Below are 12,533 nucleotides of genomic sequence, written 5' to 3' on the forward strand. Positions count from 1 at the left end.
AAAAAAAGTATATAATAATAATAATATAATAAGTATTTCGAGCCCCCAATTTAATATCTTTTTCTCATGCGTCAAGTGTGGGCCTCTGTGGTTAACCTGAATCTTCAAAGAAATTAAATGTCAGTTTAAGGTCCTGCACAGCTGTTGAATAGTTATCGTTTGTTGAATTTCAATAAGACCTTTTAAAGACCCCTTTCCACTCACCTTGTGAGACAGTTTCGGTATCATTTGGGCATCTTTTTGTAATATCGTGTCTTGTTCCACTCCAATATAGTGATTATTAATTTGGATTTACAGGATGTCTCACTGCCACCAGTGCCCTCATTCTTCTGAAATTTACTCTTACCACATTTCATTTGAACTTCTTTCCGTCAGAAGAAAAAGTTCCCATAAGGCATGTTCTCAGCAGGGTCGCAAAGGGACTAAAGAGTCAAACTCTTTCATAGACAAGTCAGGCTAGTCCTCCCCATGCCCTAATTACAGCAAAGGCTTGTGCAGTCAATGTTAGGCACTGAACGGCGCTGAAAGAATGAACAAAGTCATCGCAGTTTATAAAAAGATAGCTTTATTGCACAAGGTGTTGAGTACTCTTTTTTCCCGTTTTTTTTTTGTTTGATTTCATAGAAAAAAATGTAGAGTTAAACACAAGCATTTGCAAATTGAAGCAACGTTTCCCCATAAAAGTTTAAGGAACAACCCCTAGATTTTTAAAATGTTTTCGTTAACCCCCCTTTTTAAAGTGTTCAATTCACCATGTCCCTGTTTCTTTTATAACCAGCAAAATTTTCAGAACATGCAGTGCGGCTGCCCCTCCCTCAAGCGGTGGAATAATCTTCAAAAAAAAAAATAAAAAATCTTCAAATCAAGCAACTTGTGACAAAGTAAAAACTTAAAAATAAAAAATAATAATATAAAAAAGGAGACAACTCAACTAAATGCCCTGTAAAAGAAGAAAACAATATTGTTTACTATGCATGGTCCACTCAGACATGTTTTAACTGGTCCATAAATCAAGATAAAGCAGTGTCTGTATAATTCTATAGTTTTTCATTAAGTCCTCTTCTGTTTCATTACAATAACTTTAGTTCAAAGTTTACATTGTGCCCTGGTTTCTAGTGAAGATGTCGAAAATAGTACTCATTTATACAAAACACTTTCCTATGTACACAAGTCTGCAATTATGGACTAGAAATTATGCTGTATAGGTGGGCTAACGGGTACAGTGAGGACGGGGGGCGGCGGGGGAGGGGGGGGGGGGTTCTGATTGGTTGGCGGATATGGGAAAAGGTTGGGGAAAGTGGAACGTGTGAAGTTGGCCTTGCAAACACAGGCATGTGTCCGTTTGAAAGAATGTTGCACTTTAAGGAAAAATCCACCAAAGAAAGAAAAGTTGACACTAGACACTAGGCCAAGAAATTAGCTGGGATCAGTACGAATAAAAAAAAGTCTGTGTCATTTGATTTTTGGGAGTAAATTCTTAAGTCTACAATGACACACACATATTTACAAAAAATCACTTTAAGCTTGTTTCATTTTTTCGGGTTTCCTTCATTAAGCCAGTTAATATTATACTACAGTATGGTTTGCAGTTCACACTTTAGTAGTGTGGTTTGCAATTTGCTCTTGAAGGCAACTATCAATGTTGTTTGATTTATAGCTTTCATAGTAGCAGGAGGATCCTCACAACTAAAAAGTACAATTTGGACCTTTCTAATATTTTAGAAGATAAAAAATATGAAAACGCTCACCAAATACTTCTATATTAGTGTATATTTTGCAAAAAAAAAACAAATCAAATCCTCATTTCTTTTCTGGAAACATTGCTGGTTTATAATGGACACAGAATCCCTGGTGGAGTTTCCTTTAAAGACAGACATTTGCTTTGAACAAACCGACAGAAGATCAGTGTTGTGCAGTGGAATCAACTTCACCTGAAGAACCGGGGAAATCAGGTTGGACGGATGGTTTATTTCGTCACTCCAACCAATATCCATACAACTGGAGTGAGGAAGCTCCTGTTTTTGGTTGCAAAAACAGGTCTGCCCCATTCCTAAAGTTTTTTTTTTTCTTTTTTTCTGAAGACAAGTATTTGCATAACTTGGAACACAAAGGCCAAAATGAATCATCAGCAATGAAAACCAAATACATGTCTATGCTTTGTAGTTTTAAAATAAAAAGGAGCATGGATACATTTATTAGCAGGTTTAATTTTTACCGTGTTGTATGTTCATTGGGCCACAGTCATGGGAGTCTGTGGCAGACTTGTCGTGACACAGATAAGAAACAGAGACACTTGTCGGTCTGCGTGTCTTCATTCATTATAGGTAATGGCATTGAGTTTGTGAACACACCTTTGGAAGGTACAATACAACATAATACAAGAGGCTCACTTACTGTATAGTCTGACCTTGTTTTACTGTTTTCTTTTTCAACACCACACTTTCTGCACTGAGCCATAGACCACAGTTAACCAGCGACACAATCTCACACTATATTTTTGACTTTACTGTGCTTGTCCTTCCGGCTGCCACCTGCCGCACAGGCGCCGCAGTCGGAACATTTACAAAATCACAAGGGAGTCGTTGGATCATTCCTCAAACTTCAGTTTCACCATTTAACTTTCTTGCACACCGCTTCCTTTCTCTCCGAGATCTTCTGTCCATGGTTGTGCTACCCGTTTAAGCTTCCCTCTTCGTTTTCTTCTTTTACTTTTCACTCTGAGCGATTGTCTTGTGATCTTTTATATATATTTTCAATTAGAACGGCTTTTTATATTTCTCTGTTTTTTTTCAATATTCATATATTTGCTATATATTTGAATAGAAATATATATGTACATACTTTTGAAAACAAACATATATGATATCTTTTTTTTTCTTTTTTTTTTCTATTGCGAGAGCCCTGATGTTATGTATTGCCATCGCAATACATTTGGAGCAACTCTTCTTTTCTTTTTTTTGGAACGATCTTTGTTATGGGATTAAGCTTTGGGAGAAGAAATGAAGAAAAGAAACAAAAGAGATACAGTACCATGCATAAAGCTAAAATCAATTTCAGTGAGGTGGAGGGACTTAAAAAGACTTCTTTTAGTTTTGAAGACCACTTAATTCTGAAGCAAAATTGTACCTCTCTGCTACTCGACTTCAAATCCTACTAACACTCGATCGCTCTGATCTTAAAAGTCACCGTACGTTCATAAATTTAACATCACACAAGTAAGATCTTTTCTTATACATCTCTATAGATTTGCTGTATGTTTACAACTCGTTGCTCCATTCAAGTTGCCAGCTGAACGTCAAATAGCTTTTCTGCCCGTCTGTGCATATTAGACCTCTTCTCTCAGTGTGTCTTGTCTTTTTGGCTAGCCGGTACGCTAGCAGCAGGTCACAGTGATGGTGTATGGATATGATGGGAGACTGGGTGGGTAGAGGTGAAGGTGGAAAAGGGACAGAAAGGGATATAGGGGGTGCAGGGGAAATGAGATCAAACAATGGAGTTATGGTATTGTGGCACCATGATGAATCATAAAAAAGGACTCTTCCTTATTTAATGTGAGGAAGCTAAAGAGAGAAAACAAAGAACCTATTTCATATCATCTGCAATTGCTCTTGTCTCTTTAACCCGCTGCAGCTGTTTTTCATTTCCTAAACCATACTGTCAATCACAGTTAATAAAACAAAGTTGAAAAATGCTGGACCAGGATCATCGCGTCTCATCGTCAGCATCATCATCATCATCATCACCACTGTCCCACGTCCCCTTTCACGGTTACAAAATAGTGTAACAGTGTAACCCAACAGTGGAGTGGGGGAGGGGGGGAGGAGGGGTTCAGTTTGGACACAGACATCTGCCCGAGAAGTCAGCATACAGATTGATTTTTAAAAAGGTCCACTGTTGGTGTGTGCCTGCCACTTGAATACATACATATTTACACATATACACCCACACCCACACGCACGCACACGCAGGCTTGTGAAATTCTCTGTTGTTACTTGGATCCGTTCTAACGTTTTCTTAGTGCACATGTGATTATATTTCCATCATCTGAAAATAAACAGGAAGCTGATGAGAGAGAGAGAAAAAAAAATAATAATGCTCAGATTCATCAACTTGACGATGCTCGACATTTTTCTTCTCTGCTGTGAGTCTGTTTGTAAAAGCATCAATTAAGACCACTACGCTGTGTCATCCATTGCATGTATAAGAAGATTCCCCCTGTCTCAAAACTGATATTGAGACGACAGTCCTCCCACTGCCTCTAACATATGAATCCACGGTGGAGTAACCTCTCGGAGCCGGTGTGGCACCAAGGCTGGTGGTTTATGCATACAGTAAAAGCATCCTGCCACGGCACAATGCTGTGATATGAGCTCCTTTCCCATCAGAGGCCAGAAAAAAAAAAAAAAAAAAGTAACTTATTTAAAAACCTAGAAACCTTAACACACAATCTGGTTCATTCTAAGACTGTCTTGATCCAGAAAACAAGACAGTGCATGTGGAAAGCATTTTGTGCATAAGTACTTTGTCCTTAGCCGGAAAATGAAAGTATGGAGTGAATAGATAAATCATTTATGTTTTGGCAAAGTGATTTCCTGGGTGATGAAATAAGAGAGAGAAATGACACAATTATAACAGAAAGCAATCAGGCAGAAAGAAAGGCAAACCCCTGTGCTGTGGAGACCCACCTCTGAACCCTTCATACAATAGTGTCAATGGGAACCCATCCAGCCCCCCTGCAGCCTGGCACAGCGCAGGCACTGACGGGTAAGCTGTGAATGTGTATGTTCCTCACCCCGATTTCCCATAGAGGCTCCAGGAAAGCGCTGGCTTTACCAGCATTCTGTTAAGAGTTACAGTGACAGGCCGCGGTGATGGCAGGCTACACCAGCGTGTAGGACTTTGAGTAGGCCCCTGCCCCTCCATCCCTCTGCTTCTGTAGTCTGCCTAAGCCCGAGGAGCTGCTCTCCAGGAGAGAGTCTCTGGATCCTCCCATCTTGGAGGAAGACGAGGAGGCACCTCCAGGGGTCCCTCCCGTGGCCCCAACTGCCCCACCTCCACCGGAGGATGATGATGCCCCGGAAGCTGCAGCGGTGGCGGCGGCAGCCGCTGCTGCGCTCTGGGCCACTGCGGCAGAGGAGCCGGGCATTGTGAGAGTCCTCTGGGGAAGTGTGGAGCTGCTGGAGCTAGCAGACAGCCCCCCACTACCTCCACCGCCACCTCCTGTTGCTCCTCCAGAGGAAGCCCCGGAGGAAGTGAGGTTGGACAGGCCAGAGTGGCCCATCGTTAGGGCCTGCTGCTTTGCAGAGTCCATAGTCACATGACGGCCCTGGGTGTGGTATGCCCGTTGGGCCAGGCCACGAATAGAGGCTTCACGTGGTGGAACCACTGGGCATGGATCGTGATGCTCTGACTGCTTTCGGAAAAAAGGATCTGACTTCATGTAGAGGGGTAAGTTGCAGTAATCACCTGTAAGAGAAAAGTTGAATTGTTACTGGTAACTTTCCACACTGTAAACTCTGTAACACTGTAAATTTTTGTCACCCATAGAACACACACTAACGGCTGATACTGATGTATGCAAACACCCACTTTGAACCTTTGCTGTCAATATCAAGCTAAAGGAAGAATAATATTAAGCAGCAATCACTTACTCTTGGCGCGGTGTGGAATGGGCACGGCTACATTCTTGCCACGGTCGTAATCTTGTGGTTTGGGTGGCGAGGCAGTGAAACGGCAGATACCGGGCTCGGACGGTGTGCTCATAGACGTCATGCTGTCTGCATTGTCATTGGTACCCGTGGTCATCTGATCAGAGGAGCTGTCTGAGATAAAGCACTCTGTAATCTCAAATTTGGCATGTTGCAGGTGTTCTTCCAGCTTGGCGTGCTCATACGCTCTCGCCAGCTCCTCGTAGGTGGAGGAGGCGCTCTCTGTCGACACCATGCTGTTGCGCCCCTTATCTACGGGAGAGAAAGAGAAGGAAGACGAAGACATTTTATTCAAGTTGATAAATGCTGCAAAATTTATTATATGTACAAGTTAAAAGGCTGTATCATTTCACCCATGTACCAACCTGTGTCCTGTGAGAGGCTGGCACTGTAGCTGTCACTCTCGGTGACGGTGATGCCGTGCTGGGAGCCAACTGTGCGCCAGTCTGAGGTGAGAGTGCGGGCTGGCGTTGAGGCCTGGCACTTGGTCAGAGTCCACTGACTGGAGTAACGGTTCCTGATGCTGTGGGCTGACTTAACGCTCTTCCTCGACACTGGGTCTGGTGGTAAACGGACGAGGGAAACGGAAAAAAGATGCGCATATGTACAGAGGATTGTTACAGCCAGGAAAATCATAAAAGCATTTGCAAAAAAAAAAAAAAAGGTGTGTTAAATATTCTGATGCACAGAGCATTTCTTCAACAGTCCAGGAAAAACGTAATATGTGATAAGCACAATCGATTATTAACATTTAATTGAAATCAGAGCATAGGTTTTAGTTTATATTTACGCCACATTGTTTATCTGAGGTGAATACTGATAAAATGGGCAGTGAGGAGGAGAGAGCACATACTGGTTCCTGGTCTGATGTCAGACATGTCAATCAAAGGACCTGTGTTCTGGATGAGGGCTGGGTGATGGACCGAGACACCGGTGCAGAAGCTCTGAGGGTTTCCAGTCTGGTTGAACTCCGTGTCTGTCACCGGGATCGTGGCCTTGTCCTCACCTGCGATAGACAGGATCATTGTGGGTCAACACAGTGGCGTATAACACACCTGACATAATGATTACCCGATCCAGTTTTCTGCACAGACATGTGAACACAAACACACATCAAGTCTCTGTCTGTCTCTATCTTCCTCTCACCAATTTGCTTGATGCCTTCTTTGTCCTCAATTAGCAGCTGCACTCTGGGGATGTCGATGTGTAACCGTGGGCCCTGAGGAGGTCCTTTAACTGGGGTGTCAAAGCTGCGGTTGTTTTTACTAAACCGGAGATATAAGGCAAGCACACATAGGCATTTGATTTTTGTTGTTTTTTTTAAAAAAAAATGCTAAAAGAGGATTTGTGAAGCTAAATTCGAGCTACATTAAATATTTCAGAATATTAAAAACCAGTCTCACCTGATCAGCATCTCTGCCAGGCTTTTGGCATCTGGAGAGAACATAGAATATGATAAATTAAGTTTGCTACTGTTGCTAATCCATTCTTACCACTTGTGTCCTTCTCTTCTCACCTCTTAGTCTCTTCAGCCTCTTTTCTTTGCGTTTCTTCCGAATTATGAAGAGCAGCGCGACTCCGAGAGTCACTAAGATCACAGGGCAGCCAATAGAAAACAGCTTCTTGACGTCGTCATTCTTTTCCAGGGGAGATTTAATTGGAGGAATTGTGCCTGCGCCCACCCAGGAAGAGAGGGTTTTAAGTTACTGGTTTTTCATGACAATATTAAGGCACAGCGAATTCTTTATTAAAAGCAACAGGCAATGCCAGGTCTACAAATTGAATGACACACATATAGATTTTTATGGATTTTACTCACTGCCATCATAGTCCAGTGTTGCAAATTGGGAGCTCTGGTTGCCACAGCCTGCGCTGTTACACGCTTTCATCTTCAGCTCGTACCAGGTGGCCTCGCGTAGTTCTGCCAGGAACACATCTGTGGTGGCATTGGTACGCACACTCTGCCATGACCACGTACCTGCACAAGGTACGCGCACTGATGTTAAGTCTAATTCATTCATTTTAAAGCAATACATGCTGGAAAAAAAATGGAAAAGGAACGACTCACCTTTTGGCCTAAACTCCAGTGTGACGGCGCTGATTGGACAGCCTCCGCTGGCCCAACCCTGCAGGTTAAGGCGGGCGTGGCTGGAGTTAATGTGGGTGAAGACGGGCTGATCCTTGTTGAACTGGGGCTCTGTGAAAAGTAGCAGAAGCTTGATTCTGTCCATATCACTAATGTTTTGTTGTGGAACTGAACGAACTGAACGGCGGAGTAGGCATTTTAAGAATGCACACAATTTCTAGATGTCATTTGATAAGAACCATTAATACGGAGAATATGTAGAATATTTGATTTAATTACACGTGTGATACAAGGAAATGTGTTGTTGTAGTCATCTGAGGCCGTGGAAAATGTAAATGTGAGTGAATGCGGATGCTATGTATTTCAAAATGGGGCATTTTCACAGTCCGAAAGCAAAAAAAGCGATTATAAAAAGGTCGGACATCTTCATGATCTTTTGTGAGTACAAAGCGTGACACACAAAGAGATGAGCTTTGAACCCACTGACAAAACTGAAACGTTTTCACATTTACAATCTCACAAGACTTTTTATGAGGGTTTAAGGACGAATTATTGTTAATAGGTTTGAAGGTCTGATAATGTTGGATGAATGTTTATTGCTGAATGCATCACAGAGGTCTTATGATGAGCTTTAGTGTGCGAAATTTGCCTTTCAGAGATTTTCTCATTTCTCTTCCATCACATAGAGCTAGACGTGTGCTTCTCCTTTTTACAAGAAGGTTCATTTCATCTCCTATCCACCCACGCCGTTTTCCCTATCCACCTTCTCACCTCGTCCGTGGGTCTTTGCCTCGATGATTTCACTGATGCGTCCGGCTCCAACGCTGTTCTTGGCAGCCAGCTTGACCTTATACCAGGTTCCACAGCGAAGGTTGTCCAATTTGAAGGAGCGCTCGCTTGAACTGATGAAGACATCCTTCCATTCCTCTGTGTTGTCTACAGAGTACTGCAGCACAAAACCTTCAAACAAAGGAAGACATACTTACATTAATAGAAATCTCTGCTTATTATTACATGTTATTCTCCCTTTAACGTCAATGTTAATAAGCTTGGTCACGCTGTTCCCTCTACCGTCCACTAGATGGCAATATAAGACTGTACTTCTCTCGCCCAGTTGAGCACCAGTTTCAGGACCGTCTAGCTGCTCTCCGTCTATGCCGCCATTAGTTACCTACAAACCCCAAGACTGGGATGGCGCTGACAGAGCATCTATGCAAATGAGGGCATGCAATATGGTGACTGTTTTTATAATCAGCTGCCTCAAAGAGCCAGCTCCCTCCTGCTCTGAGACACTTTCCATCTAATCCTCTGTGCGTCTTTGCTTCTGCCTGTATATAATTATGCATATATGGTTGTCTCCCTCACTGTGCGCCTTTGTGCCATCCTCTCTTTTTTGTTTTTTTTCCTTCCACGCAGATGGTGCAATGGAGTCCAAAACATGCGAAGGGTTAACGTGTGCAGATCGAGCAGTGCTTTGTAAGTTTTGTAGTCACCCTCTGTCTGTCACAGAACAGATGAGGGCACAGCAGAACCTAACAGAAGATAGCAGATAGCAGAGAGGACAGTACAGAACAGCACCTTAACAGACTAGAACAACCCAATAACAAGGGTGTTGCAGAACAGATACCATGAATTATTTTTAATTTCAACGCAATCTGCGAAAAGGCCCCATAACCAACGGAGGCAGTTTCCTAACTAGCGTGTTTCATCCGGAAGGAAATAATCTACAGGCGCCACTGCAGCAGTAATGCAAAATAGATGGTTGATGGGGAACTTCAGCACTGCCTTCAGCTGACACTGTGCAGATGGCTTCACAGACAGGCAGGCATTCTGGTAAAGATACAAGATGTACAGACAGGCTTCAAGGATATATGAGACACTGCATGACGTATGCAAAATACGAGTTGGTGCCGCATATTTGAATACACAGCTGCACCCCCAACACGCAGTGTGTGCACCAAAGACTGCAATGTTTCCCATTTCCGTGCCCAATGCTTGTGCGTAAATGACAGCATGGTCTCTCACATGACACATGAGGACACAAATATATTATAATCAGTCTGGTCTTGGAAGGTCTTACGTGTGCTCGGTACAGTATGATGGTTCAAACTGAGCCGCTTTTGAACACATTAACCCATTTTCACTGCATCTACTGCAAAACTAGCGCTTCATGGCGTCACACTGATGGGCCTGCAACACCCTCACATCGACAAACAGCACGGACAAAGAAAGAGAGAACAACTGAAATTACATTTGCACATGTGCCCATTCAGGCACATACACACATTGGGCATCCTCACACACATCACCAGTAATCAGATAATCAAACAGACAGACGGTTAACAGAGAAACAAACAAAGCAGGACACCCTACAAGGGTTCGGCATGCATATTAACAGTGTGTCAGGAAAGGACGAAGCGAAGACAGGCAGTAAAGATCAACACTTGACAAAAAACAAAAAGTGACATAAAGGAAAACAGACTATGTTCAATAGGGAAGCATACCTCTGATAGAGCTACCTCCGTTGTCTCCTGGTATCCAGGCCAGAGTGATCGAGGAGGTGGAGGTGGTGGAGACGGTGAGACGAGGTTGGTCGGGAGGGACTGAGGAAGAGACACCAAGAGTTAAGCTGCATAATAAAGCCTGTACTTAAAGCAGCATCGATTGTACTTCCAAATGTCATCGTTGTTACAGTAAATAGCTCGCTCTGCTGGCAAGTGTCTTTGTCTGCCTTTTCCCACCTTGTACCAAAAGGTTGACGATAATCGTGTCGAAGCCCAGCGTGTTGGTGGCCGTGCAGGTGTAGTAACCAGAATCTTCAGCTTTGACAGAGCGCAGCACCAACGTCCCGTTGGCCAGGATGAGACGCTGTCCATCTAGAGACACTGGAATGGCTGTGTCCTCACTAACAGAAAGGAGGGGAAAAGAGGACATAGTTATTTGACTTAATGTTATGTTAAACTCAATAGGAGGGTTCGTGTTAGAGGGCCGCATAGTTTTATTTTAAGATGGATTGCTTATATGAGATCTATCTATCATGTAACATTTCTGAGATGGACTCTCACCTGTCTTTGGTCCATTTTATAGTAGGTGTAGGTTCTCCTACTGAGCTACATGGCAGTCGCACCTCTTTCATCCAAGGAGTAGTCACCGTACCCCCAAATGACAGGATTTTTGCTGGCGCTGATGGAGAAGGAAGAGAGGAAAGTGAAAGGTTTATAAACGCTCTGAGATTGAATAAAAAGATCAGAGCAAATTGTGTTAAGACTCAAACAGACCATAAAACCAGGGGGCAATAGCCTAATTAATATGTACCAATCAGATAATCTTGCTGCTGTCAAGAAAACTATTTACAAACCCAATAAACAATCGGAATCGGATCAATACATTGTGATGATTAACGTGAAAGTCTGAAGGCATCCATGTACATAAATTGCTTTGGTTTTTTTTTTTCTCCGTTTGGAATTCTTGTGACATGTGTATTGTACAACCTGGGATTCACACTATGAAAAGAAATCTGTGGTAAAAGTGACATTGTCCAGCAAATAATAGAGCTTGAATAAGAATATAAAATACAACAAAGAATGAGCAAGAGAGAGAACATGAAAGGAATATCCATCTATTCAGGCACATAACCCTCTTATTCTCTGCGACTCCCCCACCCGCTCTCAGTTTCTCTTTCTTTCTCAAGCTTGGCGTCTTAATGCTAGTGCTCTAGAGCACTTATGTTAAGGTTGAATGAAATATTGAGTGGGCAAGCCTGGAGGACACTGCCTTTTACAGCGGCCGATCAGCTGACGCACACACCCACAGGAGCACACACTAACAAACCTTTGCGCCCAGACAACTAAGGACAGGATAACACTCTGTTGGTTCTTACTCCCTTATTCTTCCTGTCTTTTAATCCAAAGCCTATTGATTTAACTGCCACCTTCATTTTCTTAAACACTCTGGCTCTCTATTGTCTATTGTCTTGCGCATTAGTTAGCTCTGCTCCTGTCGTGTCATTTTCTCTCTTCTTTTCCTGGCTGAGGGCAGTTTATCTGGTGCACTCTGAACTCTGTAATCAATAGCAAACCTCTGTAAAGTCACTGCCGGCAGAGGCACACACAGATGCACGAAATACCAACAGTAAAGGGATGCAATTTAAAGAGAAAGTGACCGAGACCGTGTCACTCTAACAGTATCTCTGTAGTAACAGCTCCCAGGAGAGAGCGGATGGATGTGGAAGAAAGACAGAACAAGGAAAACAAGGGAAAACAAGGACACTGTTGTGCTGTCCGCCAGTCTCTGCATGCTTGCTGGGTATTCAAACTCTCAATCGCGAAACTCACCTTTGGCTGCTGGCTCCACAGTGACCTTATCGCTGAAGTTGCCCCGGCCTGCAGTGGTGACTGCTGCAGCCCAGATCAGGTACTGCTGCCGGTGGTTGAGGTGGGTGATTCGGTAAAACAGCAGCTCTGGGTTGGCTTCATACTCGCTTGGCAGCTGAGGAATGCGGAAAGGAGAGGAGATGTTGACGATTTTGATGCACTAAATTAACAATTTAACATGCATGTGCATGGTTTACGGTAAACGTAAGTAACAAAAACATAACACACAAATTTTTGGTCTTGTATTTCATAAAATCTACAAAATATATGTCCCGAAAGTGTCATTTATAGTGTCCCGACAGAATGATGTTGGCTTGAGCGGGCATCACTGTAATGTGCAGCAATTCCTATGTTGTACCAGTGGAA

The 12,533-nt window shown here is 43.1% G+C and overlaps 1 protein-coding gene across 2 annotated transcripts in view; it reads right to left on the reverse strand.

The window, feature by feature from the left end:
• Positions 1–542: 542 nt before the first annotated feature.
• The window catches only part of LOC125013927 (Down syndrome cell adhesion molecule-like protein 1 homolog), an 88,686-nt gene continuing 76,695 nt past the window's right edge, over positions 543–12,533 (reverse strand). The window contains exons 22-35 of one of the 2 annotated variants that reach the window (XM_047594885.1): positions 12,129–12,282; positions 10,860–10,977; positions 10,536–10,699; positions 10,299–10,397; positions 8,566–8,754; positions 7,777–7,905; positions 7,528–7,686; positions 7,225–7,380; positions 7,112–7,142; positions 6,855–6,973; positions 6,601–6,714; positions 6,074–6,268; positions 5,652–5,960; positions 543–5,466 (exon numbers count right to left, since the gene is read on the reverse strand). In XM_047594885.1, coding sequence (XP_047450841.1) covers positions 4,880–5,466; positions 5,652–5,960; positions 6,074–6,268; positions 6,601–6,714; positions 6,855–6,973; positions 7,112–7,142; positions 7,225–7,380; positions 7,528–7,686; positions 7,777–7,905; positions 8,566–8,754; positions 10,299–10,397; positions 10,536–10,699; positions 10,860–10,977; positions 12,129–12,282 — 2,523 coding nt within the window. In that variant the 3' untranslated portion in view covers positions 543–4,879. Of the gene's footprint in view, positions 5,467–5,651; positions 5,961–6,073; positions 6,269–6,561; positions 6,715–6,854; positions 6,974–7,111; positions 7,143–7,224; positions 7,381–7,527; positions 7,687–7,776; positions 7,906–8,565; positions 8,755–10,298; positions 10,398–10,535; positions 10,700–10,859; positions 10,978–12,128; positions 12,283–12,533 lie in introns of both variants that reach the window. The other variant, XM_047594883.1, reaches the window with a different exon arrangement.

This window comes from Mugil cephalus, chromosome 9 (assembly GCF_022458985.1).
Source record: "Mugil cephalus isolate CIBA_MC_2020 chromosome 9, CIBA_Mcephalus_1.1, whole genome shotgun sequence".
NCBI lineage: Eukaryota > Metazoa > Chordata > Actinopteri > Mugiliformes > Mugilidae > Mugil > Mugil cephalus.